Source organism: Leptodactylus fuscus, chromosome 7, assembly GCF_031893055.1.
Source record: "Leptodactylus fuscus isolate aLepFus1 chromosome 7, aLepFus1.hap2, whole genome shotgun sequence".
Classification (NCBI taxonomy): Eukaryota; Metazoa; Chordata; class Amphibia; order Anura; family Leptodactylidae; genus Leptodactylus; species Leptodactylus fuscus.
Genome location: NC_134271.1, coordinates 101,132,697 through 101,160,001, shown reverse-complemented (window position 1 = coordinate 101,160,001; position 27,305 = coordinate 101,132,697). Strand labels below are relative to the sequence as shown.

The window sequence follows — 27,305 nt, the reverse complement described above, 5'->3', positions numbered from 1 at the left end:
GATATCTCCCCTGAAGTAAGTTACCCAGTTTTGTCCATCAGGGTGGTAACCTCTAACTGGGTGGTATTACATTCTCCATCAGGCTTGGTGGACAGTTCTTCTCGGAGACCTCTGACACTGCCCTATCAACTAGCGCCAACAACGGAGTCATTCTGCAAGATTGTCCTGCATCGTCACAGTGATCCTACTGAAAACAAACACTATTGAGCCATGTAGTGAGTGGGACACTTGATAGGGCAGTGTCAGAGGATTTCGTAAAGAACCATCCACTGAGCCTGTGGGAACAGTCCTGTTGCACAAATCACTGCCCTGATGGAGCAATTGGGGTAATTTACATACTGGGTGCAAAATTACTACTACTGAGATAAGAGCTCAGGTTGGCCATTGGCCACTTTGCGGTAGTCTCGTGTAAGAAGAGGAGGAGACGCAGAAGACAGAGGTGGCACTAGAATGGATAACAACGCCGACTCTGCTTTCTGAGCACAATTACCATAATGAAGAAAAATTTAAAAACAGCGACACGGACCTTCAAAATAAAGGTAAGAGGATGAATAGCCTTCTTAAAGGCTATTCCTACAAGGTTTTAGTTTAAAAATTTTAGAATCACTTTAAGATATTGAGGGTGGGGAGGTCTGACCTCTGAGATTTCAACAATTCTGAAGGGAAAAGGCTGTTGCATTGCCGCTTCACAGCAGTATTCAGGCCACCCAGACTGAATATCCTGAAGTGATGGATCACTCCTGTGGCCCTTTTATTCTCCAGATCGGTCAGGGTTCCAGAGGATCTCAACAAAATAGAAAGTGATGTAACATGGGGCAACACGGTGGCTCAGTGGTTAGCACTACAGCCTTGCAGTGCTGGAGTCCTGGGTTCGAATACCACCAGGAACAACATCTGCAAGGAGTTTGTATATTCTCCCGTGTTTGCATGGATTTCCTCCCACTCTACAAAGACATACTGATAGGAAAAAAAAAAATGTACGTTGTGATATTGGGCTCACACTCTACATAAAAAAAAGTGATGTAACACACTACAATAGGCCATCCATTTGATATGGGAAGAAGCCAGAGGACTTCTGAAGACGTAAAAGAGCAGAGTTTTATTTTTCCAGTTGCTTTTCATGCGAGTCCTTTTATATAGGGCTACAGGTATAACCCAACTCACTTCAGCGCTGCCACATTGCATCAAAAGATGAATAACTGTCTCCAGCATTAACACAGTATTACGTTAGAGAACTACGCTATACGGTCTGTACCATACTCACCCATTCAACTCTGCCAGATTTATATTGTATCTCCCCCCCACCCCAAAAAATAAATCCACAAGGACTGACGTTACATCTGTTGTGCTTTTTATTAGGTAAACACAGACTGTACAAAAGCCATATAGACTGTCCCTATTAGGTTTTACAAAGGCATCTTTCATAGTTCCTATAGAACCACAAGCAATTTTACTTTTAATATCCAGCATTGAATTTGTAGTTCTTCAGGTCGTTGTATAGGAGCTGACTATATGTAGACATTGCGCTAAGCCATTCTAAAGAGACTTGGTCCATCGCTGTGTATTAATGTAAAATAACATCTTATATTACACAAGTACAAATCATTGTATAAACTGATTTCAGAATCTGAGTGTATTACAAGGTACAGGACTATGCAGCAGTCTAATGTGAGGAGTACACATTCCCAGTATAAAAGGATATCATTCCCAGACATCTCCTAATATTGTTAGATTCCTGGAGAAGTTAAATAAATGCATATCATATAATGTGCTAATTCCTGGACAGATTCACAGGAATGCTTGCAACAGAATAGTTTAAAGTGTGTGTGCCCTTTACTACAGGCAGGGGGAGAAGCAATGCTGAATGACTTAGAATAAATTTGGCAAAGCTGACTGGCCCCTAGGGCATACAGAGCATCCCCTTTACACTTTACATAAAAATTGTTTAACGGGGTACAAATATTAAAGGCTCTACATAAGCAACGCTGCAGTGTAAAGCAGGTGCCTGAGCCTCTGAAGACAGGAAAATTGGAGCTGTAACAACCTCACAGACTCCTAGTAGGCAAAGTGGTCAGTCACTGAATACAAATGTGTAAGTACTAAAGTACCAATTATATAACTTCTCAGAATCTGACCTCCTCATGATAGGACAGATTACCCTCAAGGGGCCATGGTGCTTACTGCTGCCAATAAGGATGGTGCCACACAATGTACCTGGATGTCACTATAGCCCATCTAGTCCCCAGTGCTTTCACTTTGGTTGCATTGAATTCCTGGCCATACTTTTGGTTTTGCAGTCACAGCCAGTAAATAAATGAATCACCAAAGTGGAGTCATTGACTGCTGGGGACTGGCCGCAGCTATTGATGCATCCAAGTTCAGATACATTGTAGTATAAGGCAGATCCGGCATTCAACTATCTGTAAAAGCAGGATTACAACCCCACTGGCACCCAGCTTTCCCAAAAAGACGTGATTATTTATTTTTAAGAGGGATAATGCTTTGCAAGACAAGTGTCATTCCTATGAGCTATATAGTGATGTCACTAACTCATAGGTAAGCAATAAAAAAAAAAAAAAGAAAAACTCTTTCCTGCCTGTATGAGGAATATGAGCTAAAGTAAAACAATTGTATTTCTGCAGCCCGTGCCACCCTCTATTAGCGCCCTCACCAGTAAATCCTGGGCACCTTACGCTGCTCCAAACAATTCACATCCATCGTATTGCCTAGAAGATTAGTGCTTTGTAGAAGAGAGAAAAGGAACCTGAGATCTAGAGTAGAAAGTCTTCATTCTTTCACAAATTGTGACTCAAGACGTCCGAGGAGCATACGTGGGTCAAAATGGCTACTGGAACAGAAGTTACTGGAAAACATGGCTAAAGTAGTGAATGTTAAATGAAAGTCTCCAGCCTTGCTTGTGAACAGAGTCTTAAGCATTAATATGTATACATATTGCACGATTAAGGTGAGGAACTCTCACTGTAAGAAGACTTCATCTTACATAGTGTGTGGAAAGAGGAGCAAGTATATTGCATCAAGAAACGACAAATCCAAATAAAACTCTGCACTGCGCCCTTCCCTCTTCTGTCACTGGTCCCGAGATTCATACAGAAGCTTGGCCGCCTGGAAACAGAAGAACAGCACATCAGAGATGTAGCAGAGCCGAGGTCGTAAGTGCTATTGTCAGTACAGGAAAGTGTTGTTTCTACAAACTCATCTCTGCTACTACTGCAACTGTGAATATTCCCACAGAAAATACAGAGATAGCTGGAGATGAGCGGCTTTAACCTAGTTTCTTAATAGCTACAGCCAAGTATAGCAACTTTCCATAAAAAGTAGAAAATGAGTAGAGGCTTGTGTATACAGCTTCTCTACATAGCCATATGTGGTAGTAGATTACAAACCAACCCTGTGTATACTTGTATCCCAGTTCTGTGCTACTCCTTTCCATGTACCCCATCTACCCCTGGCTGTGGGGGCAGAAGGAGTGGAGTAAAGTGTAGCTGCTGCGTCAGGCTACAAAGGGTTTGTAGTCTGTAACTATGGAGACACGGATCTGCAGACAAGGTGAAGGCCGGAAAATGAAAAACATTTTTAACCCAGTCCTTTACAAAGACGCATTATTTATCTGATGGAGCAATCGAAAATTGGTGAAGATAAGATAATCCTTTAATAGGCCCACTATGGGGAAATTTCAGGGTGTTACAGCAGGATAGTAATACAGATACAGGATAATACACAGTAATATATTACAGAAGGAGACACACATAAGCTCAGAATAGCAGATAGGAAAAAAAAACACTAGGAATCATAGCAGCTAAAGAAACAAAAGAAAAGAAGACTTCAGGATCATTCAGCTCTCTCTCTTCACTTGGTCTGATGTAGATTATATAGCCTGATCATGGTTGGGAGGAAGGATCTCCGACAGCGCTCCTTCTCACACTTAGGGTGAAGCAGACGGTCACTTACAGTGCTGCTAAGTGCCATCAAGGTCCCATACATGGGTTGGGATTTGTCCTCCCGCATGGAGCTCACCATGGACAGTATCCTTCTGTCACCCACCACCTGTACTGGGTCCAAGGGGCTCCCCAGGACAGAGCTGGCCCTTCTGATCAGCCTGTCAATTGTCAATGTCTATTTCTGTCCCTGGTTGATATACTGCTCCCCCAGCAGGCCACACCGAAGAAGATGGCTGAAGCAACTACAGAGTTAAAAAAAAGGCCCTAAGAAGTGTCCCCTGGACTCCGAAGGCCCTCAGCCTCCTGAGCAGGAAGAGCCTGCTGTGACCCTTTCTGTGCAGCGCCTCCAGGTGATCAACCCAGTCTAGTTTATTATTGAGGAGCACACCCAGGTACTTATAGGTCCTGACTATCTCAATGCATGTCCCTTGGATCTCCATCGGGATCGGAGCACTTCTCCGCTTACTAAAGTCCACCACCATCTCCTTGGTCTTCCTTCTCCGCTTACTAAAGTCCACCACCATCTCCTTGATCTTTCCAGCATTAATCCTGAGGTGGTTCCGCTGGCATCATTCTACAAAATCCCAATTTAAGTCTCTGTATTCCCTATCGTCACCATCAGTGATGAGGCCTACTATATCGTGGTAGGTCCCATAAAACCTGCAAAATCATGTACATGGAACCTGTACAGCAGTACATTGAAGAGGTACTAACATTATGGCCGACTGGGCTGTGATGACGCTATACTAAAAATACATTCCAGTATCTACCTCAGCCTACTCAAACAGAATTGCTGTGCCTCTGATGAGCTGGCCACTCAGGGTCAGCAGGCTAATGTTGTGGCATTAGTGGTCACACTAATGGAAAATCCTGTACCAGCAGAGAGGCCTCTGCGTGCCATCATTGGCATCCTTGCCATAGGTTCATCATCACAGTTCTAGGAGATTCATTATAGGTGGGGCGCATGTGGCCACCCCACCCCACACCCCATACTTTCCCCCTGGACTCCAGCTCCCCATCTCCACTTTACTAGCTTTGGCAATGCCAAATATCTATTCGGACGTGCCAATAAAGCCTGTTTGATTTGATTTGTTTGAGGACCCCTGGTTAACAGTGTTACAATCTATCACAGAGTAAAATCCAGCCCAACAACTTTTTGAGGAATCCAGGAAGTTAAAAGAAGATACAGCCGGAAAGTTGGTGAGTGGGGGAGATGGGGAAAACCCCTATAATCTAAAGTAAGATGCAGGTATGCTATGCAATGCAGAACAAACCAGTCTGATGCCTTGAGGAAACCTCTGATTCTGCCTTGTCATTCAAGCCCTTACTACTTCCTGCAGCCTCCTGCTCAAAAATGCCTCATGTCTATAATTTCCTCAATCCTGATACTACAAAATGCTTATCTCCTGCATAGATTACTGTAACATCATCCTCCATGACCTCCCAGGTAACCCTCTTGCTTCCCCGAGCAGAGCTATCTGCTTCTGGCTTAGAGGCTCTTGAGAAGAGATGATTGGCCATGAGGTACGGCCCATGCCAATCTGATGTTGCTGACTTATTCAAAGGCTATATCATCAATATCATTTGCCCAGAAAACCCCTTTAGCTCTGCTGCCAGTTATTCCACAATTCTTTACTGTCTCAATTCAAAATATTCCTCCTTCGTTCTCCTCTTATCTTCACAAAACTGTTTGCAGGATTTCTCCCGCACCTCCACCATAATCTGGAACTCAATGGAGACAGTTTTAATTGACTAGTGTAAGGCTTCAATTGTCTGCACATCTCAACATTAAAACTGTCTGCCGCTTAGGCTACATTCACATCAGAGTCTCTGTCACCGGTCACCACATGAAAACCAGTAGAGAAAAAACTACTGAAAAAGAGGGCTTGGAGTTGGCCCTCCAGGAGCAGGGGCCCCAGGACATGCTTGGGTTTCCCACTGCAGACTCCTGCCCTTTGTAACACCCTTTCTACAAATGTACATCAGCATGGAATTTATGGTGCAGTAAAAATGAATATTAATAATAATGATATTGATCACTGTCTAGGTATAGTACCTTATGCATTGCAGCCAGCCAAGATGCCGACATCTTTTTGTTGCTATTAAAGTCTTCGCTGGTTGTAAACTTCATCTGTAATAGTTCTTCAGAGCCTTGAGGTTTATACTGAATGAGCATCCCAGTTGCCCGGCTGTTTCCCCCTGTATGTTTCATGCAAAGAAGTAAAAACATCTGATTATTACATCCCAGGGTATAAGTACTTAAGACAGCGGCCAAGGTTTTGATCACATAGAGGATTATGGAGTCTGGATTGTGAGTAGATTCACACAGCGAAAAACGTGCAAATTACAAGACCATAAAAACGAAAATGAGAATCTTTACACAATCTCTCTGTGTGAATGAGACCTTAGGCCAGGGCTATAGGATGACTAAGGGCCCCTTCACATGGCGTAAGCACGCCACTCATTTAGACATGTATACACGTGTCCGAGCGCGGCGCTTCAAAACAGCCCATTGATTTCAATGGGAAGCGTGCGTATATGCTGATATACGCACGCTTCCCACTGAAATCAATGGGCTCTGTTTTGAAGCACCGCGCTCGGACACGTGTATACGTGTCTAATTCAGTGGCACGCTTACACCATGTGAAGGGGCCCTTAGGCCGAATGATGCTTGAATTCATAGGAAAAACAAACACACACTCCGTTGCAAGCACAACTGGTTGGACCATCTATGCTGCAGCCTCAGTTGTTCAGAAATAATAGGACTGTCCTAAGACTTTCCCCATAATTTTAAAGCCCCATGTACAAAAGCTGATAATCAGGAATGAGTATTCCCAAGAACATGGCAGTGATCAACCAACAAAAGAGCCAATGCTTGTTCTCAGGATGATCCAATTGTTTACATGGGCATTACAATGCTTGCTGGGCAGCAGCTCATCTCCCCATATGAAAAAGGGGAAGTGGTCCCAAAATAATGCATGCCACTTAGGGGACAAATGATCACATAAGTGATTGTTCCTCCGCAATAAGGCATGCATGGGTCTGTGTGGCGGTCTTTCTAAACAGGACTTATCAACATGCTGCATTCTTAATACCAATGTGTAAAAAGAAAAACCTAATCAGTGTTTCTCAACAATGTGATTCAATACAGCAGCAATAACTACACCATGATTGGGCAAAAATGTGGAAAGAAGGGTCCTAGGAATGTCTATTCCCAGTCACGGCCTGCTCAGTCAGGCCATGGAATAAGGGCCTATGTACATTAGCCGAATATTGGTGATAGTGAATGCCCTTCATACAGGAGGCATACATTGTATGCTTGTTTACTGGCTGATCCCGTCATGTTTACACAGTGAAACAACGGCTCTCCGAATGCTCTTTCCTGACCATCTAGCACCCTGTAGAAGGGGCTTCAGCTAAAAGGGAAAAGATATATTTTGTTTCCCCAGCAGAAAAACAACCCCCCCCCCCCCCCCCAGCCTCTGCTCCCATCAGCCAGAGGTGTAGACTGAACCACAGTGCATTTACAAATACATCAATATAATCCATTGGTCTGATCAGAGAGGTATATTTCACATGAGAACTGCATGAAATGAGTGGATAGCGAATACTCCCAATGCTGAAGAAGATGAACTGCTCTTATTTTTTCACCATAACACTGATAATAATCAGAATGAAAGGTATTGTAGGGGATTAGTAACTTCTTCCAGTAACAGCACCTCTCCTATCCTGAGGATGGCACTGCAGTTATTGAGCAGCAAACCAGGTAGCCATGTTTTTTTGCCCTCATAAAACCACTATAACACACAGCTATAGACGGCTCCTTCAGTCCAGTGTGGTATAAAGACACTTCATGTTATTTCACGTATCGCTCTTTATGTCATTACCCAAGATATTTTTGCAAGGTGCCTCAGAAGCTTAACTCATAATTGTAATGCCATGGCAGACTTAGTGGTGGAAATGTATTAAGATTTGAGTTTTCTATGGCAGTATTAATGGCCCCAATAAACAAACAAAAAAGAAAAAAAAATTAAAAATGCGCTCCTCTGGGTTGTGACATGAGGTGCTTGTGGAGGAGGTAATCTAATAGTCCAAACAATGCTAAATCCTCAGCTCTTGTCACTCTTGCTTCAATTATATTTTATTAGAAAATCATGAAAAAAACCAATGCCTGTGGCAATATTAAGGGGATTAGTAGGTTATTAATACAGCGTGGCACGTATCCTTGCTTTACTCATTGCCAGATGGCTTTCGATAAAAGTCCAAGTAATTGTGCCATCCGGATTACTAATCTCTAATATTGCCACAAGCATTGTTTTTTCACGTTTTTGCTAATAAAATATAATTAAAGCAAGAGTGGCGAGTGCTGAGGATTTTTTTTCTTTTAATTTTTTTAACAATGGTCCATACTCTTGCGTGCCTGAATTGTCATGGGCGTTCTATCCTCTTGCGCCAGTATAGGTCTCCTATATAAATCAAACCGCTTTCTGGCTAAATATTTTGGGCAAGGTGGTCCAGGCCAACTCCACCCAGATTCACCGACAATATCAACCAAGGTTCAGTATAGTGAATGTTGCACTTGTTTGACAAGAGAAAGGGCTATGCGCCAAAGATGTGCCCAGCAATGCTAGAAAACTGGCGTAGATTAATTGATAAGTTACCCCCTCCAATATGCCTAGACCTAGAATAGGACAAAGGCCGAGATGGCAATGCAATATGTGAATGAAGGTGCAGAACCCATTATATAGGGCCTTCTGTGGATCAATAAGAGGTAGGCAAAACGTCTCTTACAAGATAGGTTAAGAAGGGATCAGTGACTTCTTAAGTTAAGTTGACCCAGATATTATTATTAGAACACTGCCATTTGCTTCTGGATAAGGGAATAAGTGTCTTCTCACTGAGGATCCCTCCACTGGGACCCCCAAAGATGACGACATGGGGGTCCCCAAGTCCCTCATGTGAATGAAGCAGAAGGATGTGTGTGGCCACTGGTCTTTTAGTTTATTGGGAATGTGAGCAATGTTCTCAACTATCTTGATCAGTAAATAGAGCAGTGGTCCATCAGCTCTGCCGCTCCATTCACAAGGGTGACACAGCGACATCCGTTCTCATCTGTTCTCGAGGGCAGAGGGACCTGAAGCAGTCAGACACTTATCCACTGTCCCTTTTCTATGGGGGGAAACCACTTGGAGTTTTCTAAGTGCTGTGTGTTCCCTACGCTCTGAAGTGTTTGTATACATGATAGAATTCATGTCAATGCAGCACAAAATGCACCTTCTTCTAGCAATGGGAGTATGAGATCACTTTGAAGCTTTAAATTGCAATGAACTTTACAAAATATAAGCAGAGAAATAAAGATAACCAATGACGTAATGAGAATCATGAACAACTGGAACACTTTCACTTGTGACATTACAACATTATTAAAATTAGATTGTTGCATTGTTTTTTGGAAATCATTACCACTGTCGCAAACCTCTTCCCATGAATAGGGGCTTAGCCATAGGGGGTGCATAGGTAGCAGCATGCCCTTGTCCTTGAAACTACCCCAAGGCATCTGTGCCATAGGACACCAGTAATATTAATGGTAGATGAGGGAATCCTGTTACAGATTTAAGAGGTCCGGAAATCTTAAGTTACGCTTCTAGGTATCCCATGAAGGGGGCTAATGCTTACGTCATTGGCCAGCTTTAAGTTTACAACAGAACCATTAAGCTATACTTGGATCAGTGTACTTTAGCATACCATACCCTACCAATCTATATGAAAATCAGTCGCATGCAACACGGTACCACAAGACATTGAGCTACTGAAAGGTTGATCAGGAACATTAATCAGAGCAGTGGTATGTAACCAGTGGCTCTCCGCATAAGATGGGAGTTCTAGTTTCAAAAAAGCCAGAGGTTGTAGACCACTGGATTAAAGTCCTTGGAGCAGATAATTTAAAGGGTGGGTTCCAGGTATAGATTTGGGATGAAAAGCAATCAGAAAAGTCTGACACAACATGCAGACACGGCGAGATGCAAGTCATCTCTGCTGACCTTCTATTAAGCACTGGCTCTCCAGCAGGCTGGTGTATGTATGAATATCTTTTCACATCAAAGCAGCGTGAGCAGTAAAAAGAAAGGTATTAACAGGCTGAGGGTGTGGAACAATATCAATGAAAACAGCAAGTGTAGGTTATTAATGTCATGAGACAGCAAGCAAGATTCTATGATGAATGAAGACAGATTGATCAAGAAAAACATCTGCACTCTTAGCATCACAATGCTAAAAAAACCTATTCAGAAGCCTGGTTTCCATGATGCAATAATAAAGCAGCTTTACCAGATGCATCCTATGAGCATTGTCCCATGTGCAGGAGATTCTTGGATCTGGTCTAAAGAATTCAGCTACATCCTGCTAACACTTGAGGTTGCAGACATCTTACACTTGTTCTGCTCTCTATTCTTATTGTCCCTAATACATATGTATGCTCCGTCAAGTAGTGCATGTGCACTGAAAGGGAGTAAGGTTAAAACCTCTGCCAGACACCTCTGGCTTATCTATCAGATAGCAAGAGGAACAGCTAGTTGAAATCAATAGTCATCTACCCTGACATCAGCAGACAGTCTGGAGAACCACCATATACACTAGATGGTTGGCTGATCAGTACGTTCAACCAACAGTCATCTAATATGTATTGCTAAATCTAGTGGGAGACTTCTTTAAAACAAGTGTCATTTTACATAATGTATAACCTCACCAGTTTCATGAAAGGATAGTTTACTTTCCTTATCAACCAGTTAATATCAGTATTTCGCCCCCATAAACTGTTACACTTTTGTAACCAGATGATCCCTAAACATCATTACACCAACGCTTGTCAAGTATAGTCTTACACGAAGTTTAAAACTGACCTACACTAGTCCTACTATAAAATCCCTGAATGTATATACTCTAATCTCAGGCTAGCTTTCCATGTAGCTCATCTAATATGTATAGAGTAAATTGTTACCTCCAGGAGTGAATCCCTCTGTGAGTATCTGGACTGTGGAAATACGAGCAACTTCAATTTCATAATGGTTTTCACCATCTAGAAAGAGATACCTGCAAAAGTAAAGTAAAAATTAACAAGTTTTTCACCAACACCACCTCAATTTTACAAGAACAAGGGAGATGCGATCATGAAGATATTATAATTTAGAACAGGAGCTGCAGAGCAATGGCACCTGCAAGTAACAGAACCAGCAGTAATGGAGGCATTGGTCATATGATAAATGTGCCCAAATCGCCTCTGCACGTGAAGACATACAGAAGTGCCAGTTAAAGGGGCGCTATCATTAGATTTTCTGGTTTTTAGATAAGCATATGCCCCCTTTTTCTGAATTACTGTTAAAACGTATATGTAAATCAGTCCTGCCGTGCACGGTGGGCATTCCGTGCACCCCCATCCCCCCCTCCGTGTCATAGCTTGTTCACGCATTCCTCTCTTCTTTGGATTCCTCCTCCATACAATTCACTGGCTCCAACCCGGCAGTTTCGACCGAAATCCAGCGCCATTTTCCTGTAGAGAACATCACGACCGTACTGTGCATGTGCAGCATGCTCGCGTAGTTCTCAGGGGAACTGAGCAGTTCTCTACACAAAAATGGCACATGCGCGAGATTTCGAGCGAAATCACCGGGCTGGAGAAGGGTGTGAACAAGCCATGGGGGGGGGGGGGGGGCACGGACTGATAACGGTAACTCAGAAAAATGGAGGAGGGGGTTCTAAAACGATTAGCAGCACCTTTAAAGGCTATTCAGGCATATGTTTATCTAAATTTGAATCCAAAGTGAGTGATGAGAATCTCTGAACAGCGCTGCAGAATATGTTACCACTATATAAATGAACACGAGCTTATACGTGCGCATTAGGCACACAGGTCACGAGGTACAGCATGCACACACATGTTCCAGACTGCAAGTAATAAAAGAATTTAAGAAATTTGAAGTTTATTACGTATTAGAGCCACTTATTTTATTTTTAGCATTTCTAGGTGCAGTTTCCTTTTCAGTTGAATTTTACCAGCTGCATTCACTAAACCTAAAAAAAAAAAACTATAGACAACACCTTTCTAGGAAGCCAAGTATCACCTGTGGTTGTTGGAGAGACGACATACGACTGTTTCAGACTTCTCTGAGGAACCCTGGGTAATATAGAATGAAGCCCCTGACAAGAAAGAAACCAACATTATGTTGTTTACCCATCTTTACTACTTTATTGTCATTGTATACTCCTGTTTATGTAAAAAAAATTGTTAAAACCTTAATAAAATATGATTACAAAAAAAGACAAATGAACAACAAATTTCACAAACAGAAAAACTGGAATAGCGCAAAAACATGGAGTTTGACAGCATCTCCTCTGACAAGCAGAGAATACACTGCAGCTTCAGAAGTATCCAGACCACCACCCCGGGGGTCCCTCTGCTCACCCAGTGAGGCAGAGAGAGACGCTAAACCGAGCATGTGCATACACCTTGGCACATTGACTAAGGTAAAGGTACACAATCCCACTACTACGTACCGTTCATCAGCACCTTCAGTTGTCGATCATAGAATTCCATCTCTTTTTGGGAAATAACAGAACACTCCCCACACTGCCGCACGGGGTCTACAAAACACATACGTGGTAGAGGCACTTTCTTACTGCAGCATTTATCACAGAAGCATTTTCCACACCTTCGGCAGTGATGCTAGAAAGAGAGCAAGAAAAATAAATACTGAAATCATACTCTAGAAGGCACAGAATTTTTGGTTATTCCAGTATGCATTATCTGAAATATATTTTATTGCCAGAAATATAATTTTGCTGTTTGAGCGCTGGGGATTGCCCCTAGTGCTGTGAGAGAACTCATTTGCATACCGAAGAAAACCCGGATTTCTACCAAACAGTGGCGCGGAGAAGACATCTAAAGGTAGGAGAAGAATAGCCTTTCTTAAGGCTATTTTTATGTGTTATTCTGAAAAAAAGGGTATCCAATGATAGGATCCCTTTAAACACAATAAAGGACATGAAATACAAAACTTACTGGAAGACTTTATAACTTGCATAATTTCCTGTGCTATGAACTCAGCCTTCTACATACACACAGGGCTCTTACCTTCCTTGTTATGAAGTCAAATTTGGCTTCACAATGCATACATCGGGGACACTGGAAGAGATAGAGAACTCCTATTAATATCAAGTAACAGACCGAAGACATTTTACAAGAAAATTATTTTAACCAAAGCACAACTAATCCCCCCTTCAAGAGGGCTCCTGATCACTTAAGGTAGGTTCATACTACAGTTATGTCCCCTGCTCTCATCCGTCACAGGATTAGAGCAATGGACATTACATGACTGCTGCAGACAAAGGCCCGTCTGGCAGAAGTCCATCTACATTCACTCCAATGTAAAACAAAACAAACGTGACAGAAGTCTCTTCCACCATATTTTTCACTTTTCTGACCAAAGGGGGGGGGGGACCCTCCTGCAAAAGTAAACATGAGAAATGAATGTGTCCATCATGATTTTTACATTGCAGTCAATGGGAATGGGGTGGACAATATAACTGCTTAAATACAGCGCCGCTTACCTGATTTATTTTCAGTATATTAACCACAGCTATGACTTTTCGTTTGCTCCCTATGAGCAGTGAAGCCAGTGAAATGTCACAACAACATGTGACCTCCTTGCCCCTCCAAGACACTCATGGGAGTGATTTATTGCCTGGTTAGATATGCGGAGGAAAGCAATGCTACACGGACTGAAGAAGTGAGACACAAGACAGACACGGACATAAAAAGACCCTGGAGCAGGGAGGGAATCTGTACACACAGGAGAGTGGAGACATACACAGAGTGAGAGCAGGCAGATGAATCATGGGAAATGTAGTTTGTCCACAGATTCACTGCATGTAAGTAACAGCGAAACAAGGAGCAGCAAGTAAAATAAAGCAAAGCAAAGTGCGCATAAGGGAACAGTGAGTATTTAGCACTGCTGTGCAAGTATTTACAGTTACATTTTGGAAGATGGATAACCCCATTAATGTTATCCAGCAATGACCTTAGAAATTGCCGTTGCTCAAAGAGTTAAATCATACTGATGTCAGAATGCTGGGTTGCATCGCCGAAGATTAATGTAGAACAAAAAGTCATTCATTTTCACAGGAAGGAAAAGACAATGAAGAAATAACATGCAAGTCCCAAAGAGCAGCTCTGACCTAGAACAAGGGGTGGATGAGGCTTCTTATAATAGACAAGGCATTACTGCATGTAACCATTGTAAATGGAGTCCCCTGTGTGCTGCTGTATGGTGCTTCTGTTGGGGCCTAGAACTCACTAAGCACTGGGTGATGTGGCATGCAAAGACACATGGCACACAAGTATCTGTAATGGGGTTATGTACACGAGTCCTGAGTTCAAGCTTCACTCAAATACTAGAAGTGCAGTCTGAGCTGGACATCCAATACAAATCTTTGCTAACAGTGCTACCACCTGAGACCAGGTAACCAGGGACAGTGGTTGAGATTGCCGTAGCCATTCCTCCTGCAGTCCTGTTCTGAGGACACCATATTAGATTATTCAGAAGGTATATTCCTATGACAGAGTCCTGCACTTGGCCATGGGTTACCTCATTTCCCAGTCTATTGGGGGGGGGGGGGATCTGTGAACTCCAACCATTCATTATCATGTTCTATGATTTATTGGTTTGTTTACATGGACCGTTAAAACAACAATCACGAGACTAGAGCCTTTACAGTATATGGGGCCACATGCTGACCTTTAAATACCAGCTAGCACAAGGTCAGCAAGTCAGGACGTGTAAGCCCATAGACCAGGGATACTAAAGTGGGGGACCATGGACTGGCCACCAGCTGTCTGGACCTCTGCCATCAGGTCCCTTCAGTGTGGTCAGGAGTAACATTCATCTCCAAACTGCAGTCCCCTGATACTATATAGCAGCAGCAGTAGGGTTTGGCAGTCTTCTCTGCCGCCTTATTTTGTAAAGGCAGCAAGGACAATTGCTGGTCCTGGTTGATGTTGATCTAAAATATCAGGGCTTAGGAGATAGCAGATGTGGAAATGAATCTTTTTCCTGACCGCTGTTAGTGTTAGGCCCTATCTGTGTTCGGGAATCAGTTCAGGGAGTCTGCTTGGGGACCCCCGAACAGAAACCTATATGCATTAAATAGCGGTTACCTAAGTAAACCACATGGACCCTATAGACTATAATGGGGTCTAAGTGGTTTCAACACGAATCATTTGGAGAGAAAAGTGCTGCTTGCATGGTACCAAGGTATTCATGGTACGTTCCCATTCACAAAAATGGAACCTCCAAATCACAAGAGCAGGGGGTCGCTGAGTCTCCTATTTGCACAGAGCTGAAAAGTGCATGTTTCACTACCGATGCATCCTCTAATGGACGGGCATAGATAATGGAGTGTACAGAACTCCATGAGTCTTATAGATGGCTTCAGTGGTTAGGCATCCAGTAATTCTTCTCCTAAACTGTGGGTATAGGAGAACCCCTTTAATTCTACTAGATTAAACCTCATTCACCAATTATCACATAGTGATCTAAGCTTAACGCAATTGCAGGGGTCCATGGGTTTCGGTCACACTAACAGACACTATAGCGTGTCTTTATTATAGCTGAGTGAATAAGCCTTAAAAGTGTTACTGGTTTCAGAACTAATCAAAAAAAATAAGCATTTTATTCTATAAATATATATATATTTTTAATTACCACTTATGTATCATCGTGGACTGTCTTTATACACAAGCCTGTGATATAGAACTGAGTATCCTGTGTATTCACCCAACTGTATATACTCTGGGTGATTATAATACACTGTGTACACAGAACTGCAGACTACAGCAAGACTGGTGGAGAGAACAGCTGGCTAAGCTCTATCTGTGCAGGATGTGAACTCAACCTACTGACCCGTTCAAGGGGTGAGGCCGAGCAAAGTCTTATGACTGGCACGGAGCCATAAGGATTACGGACTACAAACCAACATCATTAATGAAAAGTAGCAAGGACTAGGAGGTGAAGATTCACATTCTAAAAGGGATATACCGTACTCAAAAAATAAAATAACTAAATAAATATATATATTAGAATAATAATATATAAAATAATAATATAATATTTATACTCTTTTCCTTCCAGTGCTAGTGCATGTAGAACAAGTATAGGAAAGTAGGAAAGGGCCTGGGTTTTATCTGATTGGACAGTGAATGAAATGGTTAAACTCCAGTCAGTATGCAAATTAAAACAAAATAAATTGGCAAGTAAAAATATGATATAATAAAACAACCATTACTTATCAGTCAATGTGCTGGCACTCCAGTGGCAATGACACCATGTCCATCAATCACATGACTCTGGGGTAATATGCTATATGTGCCAGCATCATGGCTGAGGTCAGTGACGGCTATAGTTGGCACCCACTAGATCTCTACCCATTCAGTAGTCATACAAACACATTCCTTGCTCTGTAAAGCTGATGAAGATCTTGGAAAGCTTTCAAACCTGTAGAACGTCTGGCGTTGCCTGTCATTCATGGTCAGGGATTGCTGGAAAGCCTTAGGTTTGAGACCCCTGATCTAGAGACATAGCTATGAGGTTTTACAGTCACCACACCTAGTCAATAAAGACTGAGCAGCTCTACCCTTCATACAATGGGATGACATAGTATACATGATTGATGCTTTCACCAGGCTTGTAAAACAGTAGTAGTGGAAGCTGAAAATACTGAGACGGCCCAGGATTATACGACATTTATTGCTTTTAGAGTGTACAGGAGTTTTATAGAGCCTGAAAGAGGCCTGGCCACAGACAATGTTCCCACGACATGCAGAGCTTACTGCAAATTAAACAATGCAAACTAACCTGTAGAGCAAAAGGGTGACCAACCAACATATCTCTATTGTCCAATGCAGCCAGCACCCGAGAGAGGAGCAAACTCACTGTTGTCAGGAGGAAGAAGCTTCTGATTCTTTAGGGGTCTTGGCCACCCCAGCAAACTGACAAAACCAGACAGCAGTGTGTAATGGTACAATCTCCACTGAATAGTATACATATGGGGCGGTATAACCGCTCAGTACAACTCGTAATACATTCATGTGCATGAGCGCTAATGAGGGACTGAAGACAAAGCAAAATTGATCTTAGGAAATATGGCCTCAAGCCAAGTAAGAATTTTGGGGTTGGGAAGAAGCAGGATTTTCCATTTCTACCCAGTGATGCACTATGGTGTAATACTAAGATGAAGGTAATAGTTCACAATAGGTCCAAACAGCCATAAAGTGCGCAACCTGCAACGTCAAGACCAGGAAACTCCCGCTCAAAATCTAGCAATAAACCATCCTACTTAATATTGCAATGTGTGAACTGTTCTCCACCTGCTTTCCAAACAAGCCAATGCTTTCATAATCCGGTGAAAGGTCATAATACTGTCATTGGAGACAATGAGCAATGTCCAAAAAATTAACAGATATATGCACAGGGAAAAACGGCATCTTTCCATTTCTTGCCATGTACAGTATATGCTCAAGTATAAGCCGAGTTTTTCAGCACAGTGCTGAAAAAGCCCCCCTCGGCTAATACTCAAGTCAAGGAAAAATTTAAAAAAAATAAAAAAAATTTCCTTTTTTTTTTTTTTTTTGGGGGGGGGGGGTCTATGACCAGTCGCAATAGTAATGTATAAAATCTCCCATAAAATAGTGAAAAAAAAAAAGAAAAAAATGAAATAAATAAAAGTTGTAAATCCCTCCTTTCCCTAGAATACATATAAAAGTAGAAAATGACTGTGAGACACATACACATTAGGTATCCCTGTGTCTGAAAGTGCCCGGTCTACTGAATATAGGGGATCTGCAGTGCTCCTCTTCTGTCGGGAAGGGGTTAATAGGAGCACTGCAGATACCCTATATTCAGCCAGACTGAATTCCAAGTGGGGGAAAAAGAAACAGTCCTCAAGCTCAGGGAAGGGGCAGACAGACAACCAAAACACCCCCTCCCCTTCCCCAGCAACTACTGCACCCAAAAACTCCAGCCATTTTAATTTTTGAAATTTTCCAGTAGCTGCTGCATTTCCCCCCTAGGCTTATACTCGAGTCTATAAGTTTTCCCAGTTTTTTGTGGTAAAATTAGGGGCCTCGGCTTATATTCGGGTCGGCTTATACTCGAGTATATACGGTACCTTTTTTCGGACTATGGCAAATGCTATCATAGAAGTGTAAACAAGAGGAAAAATAGAAGAGCGTGAATGAAGTTTACCCCCCTCCTGAGTGCTCGGGCAGATTTCCACTGGCCACAATTATTTTTATTCCGATTTTTTAGGGTTTTATTTATGCATTTTAATAAACATAACACATACAATAAAGCAACGGTGGCAATGAATTATTTCCAAAGATCTGTCAGCAAACACCAAACCACAACCACACATGCTTATTATTATTACATTGTCTTCCTATATTTTAGTATAGTCATCACATCACATCTATAATTAGATTTATATGCATCAGATTGGAAAAATATGGACAACAGCACCTCACCTGTCAATGCATCACAGATCATTTCCATTCATTCGGAACAGTGTTGCAATACCAGAAGCAACCAATGGACTGGTGAGGTGCTGTTTCTGCAAGAAATTGTCATTAATCACGGAATTATGGATCCTCTTTCACTGATCATTTTTGAGCGGCTCGCATGTAGTGTGTGGTCAGAAGAGAGTGTTTAAGGGGACCACGTGGGATATCAAGGTATATTTGGAATACCAAATTTCTTGTTTTTGTACCATTTTAAAACCTTAAAATTCCTCCCAAAAAATCTATAATTTTATATGTTATATTTTTGTATACGGGGGTGCAAGTTCAGTTGCACTTTTTATTTATACCATTTTGGGAAATATTTGACAGTTTGATGTCTTTTTATTCATTTTTTTTGTTGGGAGAGGCAAAACGGTGGTTCGGCCATTTTAATCTTTTTTCCCGCTACAGGTCTTACCATATGGGAAAAATATTTTTAGATGTTAGTAGTTTGGAAATTTTCAGACACTTGGATACCCAATGTGTCTATTTATTTATTCTCTCTCCTTCCAGAGCCGCTAGTCACGTAAAACGCAATTAAAATCTCGCACATGCACTGTACGTGACTAGCTGCTCTGGAAGCAGTGATGAGGTGTAGAAGGAGGGATCGTCTGTAAAGAAGGGGGTGGTGAGAAACGGAGGTGGCTGATGACGCTGCGGTGCTCAGCGAACAGGGATAACGCTTCCAGTGCTCCCTGAAGAGTAATTTGCATATCAAGAAAACCAGGTTAATTAAAAAACGGCTGCGAGGATCAATGATTCACAGGTATGCCTAGAATAGCCTAAAGGCTATGTAAATATATGCTTATTTAAAAAACAATATAGCCAATGATAGTACGAGTGAATGCATTAAAGGGAGTCTATCTCCAGTGATATATAATGGGCTGTTCTGGAGTCTGTAATTTAGCTCAGAAGAAAAGTGCTGCATGCTGAACCGTTCCTTAGCTATGATGGAACTGCCTGCCGAAGGAGGGTGGAAAGGAGTGTGAATACAACTTTTGAGATCTCGAAGCCTTATCTTCTTCATTCTACATTCTGCTGCTAGTATATAGAAAGAATAGGGGCGGTCACGCAAATCACCTATAGTCAGGTCACCATATAAGACCTGGAGATTCATCACTATATGAAGAAGGATATACATATATATGTAAATATGTATCTATAACTAGAAATTCCACATGAAATACTGAACGACAAGGGGATTTCTGTTACTGCGTATTTGTCACACAGAAAACCTGTTACACAACCATCAAATGTGAACATTCCCTTACAGTCATTACTTATCAAGCAACATGTCCAGACAGATAAGACAAAAGACGGGTGAATGGCATTTGAAAGAAAACGCAAAAAAACGAAAAGGGAGATATTTATGAAGTTATCGTCCATGGCAACCAATCAGAACTCAGCTTTCAGTTCTTATTCTGTGCCAAAAAAATTGTTGGTTGCTATGGGTAACAAAGCAGTTTTTTTTTTTATATAGTTTTCACAAGATTTAAACTGTCCATTATTACACCACCAGCGCCGCCATTAGAGCCCAATATAACAATATATCGGTCATGAGAATATGAAAAATCTGTCACATGGTTATGATAATGATGATCTGATATCTCCAATATCTACTAAATATTTTGGAAACAATGTCTTGCAAAAACTTGTAAAAACCATATACATATACCTGTACAGACATAGAGTGTGGAGATATACACGGCACACCAATCACTGACACTTGTACAACACCAGGCATGACAACTAGTTGTGACAGGAGCCCCGCACTACAGGACTGGAGACAAGAGCAGGGAGAAAGTAACCAACTCCTGTGGCCTCTGCCGTCTCCATTCCCGCGGTGTCACGGGCAGCGGATGCTTGTACCTCTTTATCCGGTACCCACTGCGGCTCTTCCAAGCAAAAGGGACTTCCAAGTGCCCGGTTCTCAGGGAGCATGCGGAGACCGCTGGGGGACCGGACCAGCTTCTTCCCATCTCGGTCGGTGGACATCTTTACTCCCTCACACCACCGAGGCCTCCCAACCAATCAGCTCCCAGCTCTCCCATTACTGACACATTCCATCCGACCAATCAGAGCAGGTCAGGGACTTCTACGTGGTCTGTGATTGGCTGAACGCGCTGTCAGAGCATTAACTCTTTAGGATACTTTCAATGATGAACCAAACCCTGCCAATTCATAAAGGTCCATTGGATTACTGACATTGACATGGTTAAGTAGAATAACCAATCATATGCGCTTGGCTGACAAGCTACGGAGACCAATTGGTGACAAGACAAGGCGTCACGTGAGATTTGTTGACAAAAATCATAGCCAATGGGAAGATAGCGGTTGTGGGGAGCGGCTAACCACGTGAGTAGTGTGTGTTCTGTGATTGGACAGCAGCTTTGTTTGTCTCTATCGCCATTGGTGGATGAGACCCGCCATTTATGCAAGCGACGCCTCCTGTTTGGTGAGTATGGTACATTTACTAAGCGCTTAGCGATCTGGGTATATCAAGTGGTGCAGACAGACGTTCGCCAGAGCAACCAGTCCTGTCACTGCTTTCATTTTCTAAGCTGTACTGAAAAAAATGAAAGCTGGAATCTGATTGGATACTCCCACTGGCTATTCTATATGTATCCCCATTGTGAAGTATGGAGCAGTAATACAGTAATACACAGGAAGGCCTTGGGGGGACAATGGTCTTATTGATCTGGGGAGGAGGAGAGTCCTGTATAGATCAGTTACGGGAAAAATGCTTTAAGTACTTATTCCAAATGAATGAATGGGAATGTTCTGCAGTACCACATAGCGCCTGTGACCAGGTGTGGTGCTGTATGTGCAAGCTTTTCCAATTCTGTACAACCGATAAGACTGGGTTCATATCTGTATGGGAGTCTCCATTTGGCAGAATGAAAAATTGCTTCAAGTCAGAGACATCTGAATGACCCTATTATAGTCAATGGGGTCCGTCAGTCATTGTTGGTGTCCACTGTTTTAGCAGTCTGTGTGTCCATTGGTCTGGCCTACCGACGGACCAGAACAATGGACATCCAGGGAGGAGATGTTAATGGAGTGTGAGTTGTGTATAACTGTAATATGGCGCCCAATGACACCACTAACCCTATTTACATAGATGCATTGCTTCTACACTGCAATGCGTTACCATATGGCAACAGATATCACAGTCTATGGTTGTCTGCATCACAGGGGGCACTGTCATATATGTGATTTCTGGTTATTGTTACCCTTGCATTTTGTTTCTTTACAACACATTTTATGAAGACATGGACTGGGAGCACTTGGATCTGAGTCCTCAGGTGTCGGCAGCTCTTAATAAGGGTAAGATTTGTATTTTACGTATACAAGTATGCTAAATGGATTCTGTGTTCAGCTGCATTTGAAATAAAGAAATGTTCACACTACTGTTATGAATATCTATTGTTCTGAGGCTAGGTTCACATCTGTGTTAAGAGTCTCCGTACGAGACTCCGCCACAGATTCCGCTTAAAATCAGCAGAGAGGAAAGTGCTGCACTTTTCTCCAGTTTCAGAATAAAATGAGCAGAAACCTGGCGGACCCCAGTCTAAGGGGTTTGCAGATTTCCTCGGATAGTCACTTTTTAAGTGGACAGGGCTTCGGTCTTTCGGATCCTTATACGGACCCAAAGGATGGAAACCCCAACATTAGTGTGAAGTTAGCATGTTCCATCATAAAAAGAAAGTAAATGACATTAATGATGATAAAGTGGTGGAGATGCATCAATGAAGCCCTCGCTATCTGGCGTCTGTTCCTATTCACCCTAATGTAAATAAAACAACCCATTCTAATGTCATATATTTATTTTCTGTGATGAAGAAAGCTTCTATGGGGGCATTCACACTACCGTTGGTGTCCGCACAGCAGTGTCCGTGGCTATTGTCTGTATAAGATTTTAGCAACAGATAATAGCTGGTCCATTTGCAATTTCCATTCATTTCAATGGGATTTTATCATGGTGTGCAAGATGGAAGTGCAAATCTGCCGTTGCCTATGCACTGGCTATGCCTTTCTCCTTTTGTTGTTTTTATTTAGTTCTATCCATTTCTGGAAAGCTGATTGACAACTAATATGGCTGCCATTACAGACTTAACTTAAATTGCCAACCAACTTTCCAAGGCTCCAAATCTGCAGATTCATGCATTGATGGGATAGTGGATAACTATCACTGAATAGAGAAGTAGATGTTAAATGAGTTGTCCAGGAATATTTTATTTATGGCCTATCGTTACGATAGGCCTCAAATAATTGATTATTTGGGGACCGCCTACGCCCATGGGATCAGCTGTTTGGGGCCACTTCTGATGCTCATACTATATACTGCAAAAATACAGAAGCAAATAGCTTTGATCCATGTATAGTGGCTGGGAGTTGACACTGCAGTTTCAGCACCTAGCCACTACACAGGGCATGGAGCCATGCTGTGTATACTATGGGTGTCTGAAGTGGCCCCCAATCAGATATTTATGGCCATAAGGATAGGCTGTAAATAAAAATTCCTGGATAACCTCCTTAAAGAAGACCTTCACCACTACCACCAGCTTTTTGCATCATTTAAAGGGGACCTTTCAAGGGTTTGGGCACAGGCAGTTCTATATACTGCTGGAAAGCTTTCACGATCTGTAGCTCGTCACAGTCAGAAGGGCATTCCTGACAGTGTGTCAGCAACATCCTTCTTCACAGCAGCGCCTATAGCGCTGTAGTGTGTGAGCGGGGAGGAACACCCCCTCCCTCTCCTCACAGTACTCTTCCATAGACAAGCACTATCAATAGGGGAGGAGTGTTCCTCCCCGCTCACACAGTACAGCGCTATAGGCCATAGTAGAACCAAAGCTACCTGCACTGATAGCTCATGGATGGTGGGAGTTATAAAAAGAAAAAAATCCAGCTGTGCTGGAATCAGTGAATATACTCTGAGACTTGGAGTTGGTTGAGGTGGTGAAAGATGTCAGTCTTTTGTTCCATGCAGCATCAAAATCTGACACAGCAGAGCATTGCACATCTGTATTTGCTGGATGCTGTGTAATACTCAATTTGAAGCTCCTGACTTCTCTTATTCATTGGGGGATGCATTAATTGATAATCAATTTTTTTCAGCCAATATAAAATCTGTTGAAGACATTTTGACTTACTCTGTTGTGGATCTGCAGAGAATAACCCAGCTCTCCATTCCTGATGCCCATCAGTTACAGAAAGCAGCGGCTGTTACTTTGCACAAGGATAAAAAAGTTGTTACAGGTACAGTTTCAACAATATTATAAGAAAAACTAAGCTTTCATAGTGCAATCCAGCAAAGATCTAAATCAGGACATGTATTTCCTGGGTGACATAACTTTCTCCTTATTTTGAATATGTGGCATATAGCAAAGTTACATTGTCTATAGAAGTCTGAAACACACCAGCCTTAAAGAGGACCTTTCATCACTTGGGGCACATGCGGTTTTATATACCGCTAGAAAACTGACAGTGCGCTGAATTCAGTGCACGATCAGCTTTCACGTTCTGTGTCCCCAGTGAAGAGATTCTTCTACAGCACTGACACCGATAGCTGTTCACCGTTAGAAGGGCATTTCTGACATTCAGCCAGGAATGCCCTTTCTCATAGCAGTATCTATGGCGCTGTGCTGTGAGAGTGGGGAGGAACGCCCCTCACATTCCTCACTGCCTCTTTGATTTTTTTTTTTTTTTTTATGTAGATTGTGAGCCCACATAGAGCTCACAATGTACATTTTTCCCTATCAGTACGTCTTTTTGGAATATGGGATGGAAATCCATGCAAACACGGAGAGAACATACAAACTCCTTGCAGATGTTTTTTTGCCCTTGGTGAGATTTGAACAACAGGACCCCAGCGCTGAAGGGCTGCAGTGCTAACCACTGAGCCACCGTGAGGCCCCCCTCACTGCCTCTTTGATTGACATGCCACTAAAGCCACCAAAACAGTAGAGACCATAAGTAACTACAACTACCTGTAATTATTGCTCGGGAACTGTGGGGGCTACAGAAAGAAACTGTGCCAGAATCAGTAAAGTTTCTCCTATTAAATAATGCAAAGAGCTGGACTTGGAGGTGTTGAAAGGTCCTCTTTAAATAGAAGTCCTGGTCTAGAAACCCTTTAACAGTTCTGAGTGTTTCTGAGAAAGTTGGGGGCAATCCATATAGTTGCAGTTACAACTCTCATACTTCCCGTGGCATTTGTACCTACTTACAGTGATACTGATATGTGGGTTTTATTGCTGTATGCATAATATTCATAATACTTGTTTTCAGCAATTTCCGCAATAATCACTCATAAATATTTTTCTTATGATTTACAGCATTGGACTTATACAAGGATCAGGCCACCTTCCCTTCCCAGCACCAGAAGCTAAGCCTCGGCTGCAGCATCCTCAATCATTTTCTGCGAGGGGGTATCCCATTAGTGGGCGTCACAGAACTTGCAGGGGAAAGTTCTGCAGGGAAAACCCAGATAGCCTTACAGCTGTGCCTGTCTGTTCAGTATTCTGCAGAATATGGAGGTCTTGGAGCAGGTACATAGTCTGTATAACAAATCTCTTATGTATACAGTAAGCCTCTAATTCATTGTTCATTGTATAACATATGCTGTATGTATTGCGTAGGCGCAGTATATATCTGCACAGAGGATGCCTTTCCAAACAAGCGATTGCAGCAGTTGATTAAATCCCAGCACAAACTGAGATCGGATGTCCCAGTTGACATCATTCGCAACATTCGATTTGGAGATGGTATTTATATAGAGCACGCAGCTGACATAGTAAGTGTATGGTCAATGCATTTGAATCACGTTATATGGTGGATCTTGCAAATTCCAAACTTTATTTAGGATTTTCTCTTTGCAGTTGTTGTAACCATCCATTCCTCACCATTTTGAGAGCAATATGCCAATGGAAGCCCAGGGCCAGACAAGGTTTCAGCATAGCTTCCTGGCCATGTCATTCAAAGAAGGGAGGGGAGGGGCGTATCAGAGCAAGGTGTGGTGTAACAGTTTAGGGAAATAGGGCCACCCTTATTGCTCCAGATTGCTTATCTGCATATTCTGAAATAAATGAATATCTCTTCAATGGAGCAATGAATTTTCATGGGGAGGCATTACATTCAGGTGAACCTATCCAACTTTGTTGCTGATTTACTAGGCTTCATCCTGGTGACAGACTCCTTTTAATTGTGGAATATGACACAATATTGTGCTGGGTACCATTAACTCAGGTCTAGCATTAGTCTAAACATTATGTATCACTATTGCTTGGTGTTCCTTTTAATCCTTTCCCAACATCCACCATAATAGTACAGCAGATATCTGGTACTTGAATATGGTGGACACTTGGGAGCTGAGCATCCACCATAGTCGCCGTGTTTCCACTGTATTATACACCCCAACGCCATTTTAGGGTGAATCGCTACTCCCCAGAACGATATCCATTGCCATGGCAGCCAAAAGCCTATTGAAGGCTCCTAGGCTTGTCTGGCATAGAGATTTGTATTATAGACTGCTTTGTACAACCTGCTTTTTTTTTAAGGGGTGAAAATGAAAAAAACACAAACAAAAAACAAATTACATATATACCGTAAATAAACTTGGTATCGCTGCATCGCCTTGTGGCAGGAAGAGGTTAATAGACAGAATTTCTCTTTTGTATTTGGCTTTTTATTGGGACATGATGTTGTCTCCTCACTTCTGTCTTGTATTACTTGCAGGTGCACGTTTGCTCCTCTTCTCCAAGTGCAGATAAAATTTCAACCTTTGATGAAACAATTAGGATTTATTAAAACTAATGCAACTAAAAAGTGGAGTAGTTGTGAAAACTGTTTTTGAAATAAAATCTTCACTGTGATTGGTTGTTCTGGACTCCTCCCCCTTGCCTTGAGAATTTCCTCCCTCTGACTTATCTCTGTTGCTCATTTTTATCTTGATACAGTAATTCTTGTTGCAGGACATGCTTACAGAATGCATCACTAAGAAGCTTCCCATCCTTCTTCGCCGTGGTCACATTCGTCTGATTGTCATAGATTCCATTGCTGCTTTGTTTCGCTGTGAATTTACTGCAAGGGACGCTGCCATAAAAGCAAGACACCTGCAATCACTTGGGGCCAAACTCCACCATCTTAGCACCAGCTTCACAGCACCTGTATTCTGCATCAATCAGGTACTGGCCTATGTAAGGGCCATTCACACGGCGCAAAGTGGCACTGATTCTGGCACGATAACTTACGTAAGAATCAGTGCTGAAAAAAAGACTCCCATTGACTTCAATGGGTTCCGTTTTCCGTGCAGAACACATTGAAATCAATGGGAGACTTTTTTTACCCATCGATTTCAATGTGTTTCGCGTGGAAAACGGAACCCATTGAAGTCAGTGGTACAGAATTTGATATTTGGCCCTACACCATAAAGGCAAAATACAGTGGCACTCTTCTCCAAATTCAGCAACAAAATCTGTGTGAACACCCCCTTACAGCACCATAAAATTTTAGAAAATAGACCAACAGTATTTGTACGATTCAGGAGAACTGCAAGAGGTCATGTTGTTATCATAAAGACCCATATTATGGGTGTCTAATTTAACCTTCCTCTCCTATTCCTTAGGTCACAGACACCATGAAGGAGACAGACTCTGTCCTGAATCACTTAGGGTAAGACTTACTACTTACTGCATGTGTTCATACTAAATATTGCTCAACAATTGCAAATAAGTGTT

At 42.2% G+C, this 27,305-nt stretch overlaps 3 protein-coding genes across 4 annotated transcripts in view; 1 reads left to right on the top strand and 2 right to left on the bottom strand.

Moving 5' to 3' along the window:
• KLC1 (kinesin light chain 1) overlaps nucleotides 1-27,305 on the bottom strand; it is a 186,044-nt gene that overhangs the window by 74,705 nt on the left and 84,034 nt on the right. The gene's annotated exons all lie outside the window — the stretch shown is intronic.
• Nucleotides 1,340-20,705, bottom strand: ZFYVE21 (zinc finger FYVE-type containing 21). 2 transcript variants are annotated; one of them, XM_075282691.1, is made up of 8 exons: nucleotides 20,434-20,705; nucleotides 13,087-13,137; nucleotides 12,510-12,678; nucleotides 12,077-12,152; nucleotides 10,957-11,048; nucleotides 10,001-10,048; nucleotides 6,016-6,158; nucleotides 1,340-3,123 (listed from the first exon to the last, which is right to left on the bottom strand). In XM_075282691.1, exons 1-8 carry the CDS (start codon nucleotides 20,557-20,559, stop codon nucleotides 3,088-3,090), a joined length of 741 nt encoding a protein of 246 aa, XP_075138792.1. In that variant the 5' UTR covers nucleotides 20,560-20,705; the 3' UTR covers nucleotides 1,340-3,087. The 2 variants fall into 2 exon arrangements, with proteins under 2 accessions (XP_075138792.1, XP_075138793.1); XM_075282692.1 differs by lacking the exon at nucleotides 10,001-10,048.
• Nucleotides 20,935-27,305, top strand: part of XRCC3 (X-ray repair cross complementing 3) — a 7,032-nt gene continuing 661 nt past the window's right edge. The window contains exons 1-7 of the mRNA XM_075282684.1: nucleotides 20,935-21,019; nucleotides 21,835-21,891; nucleotides 23,686-23,826; nucleotides 24,906-25,118; nucleotides 25,209-25,363; nucleotides 26,541-26,753; nucleotides 27,194-27,240. Of these exons, the coding sequence (XP_075138785.1) occupies nucleotides 21,837-21,891; nucleotides 23,686-23,826; nucleotides 24,906-25,118; nucleotides 25,209-25,363; nucleotides 26,541-26,753; nucleotides 27,194-27,240 (824 nt within the window). The 5' untranslated portion in view covers nucleotides 20,935-21,019; nucleotides 21,835-21,836. The remainder of the gene's footprint in view (nucleotides 21,020-21,834; nucleotides 21,892-23,685; nucleotides 23,827-24,905; nucleotides 25,119-25,208; nucleotides 25,364-26,540; nucleotides 26,754-27,193; nucleotides 27,241-27,305) is intronic.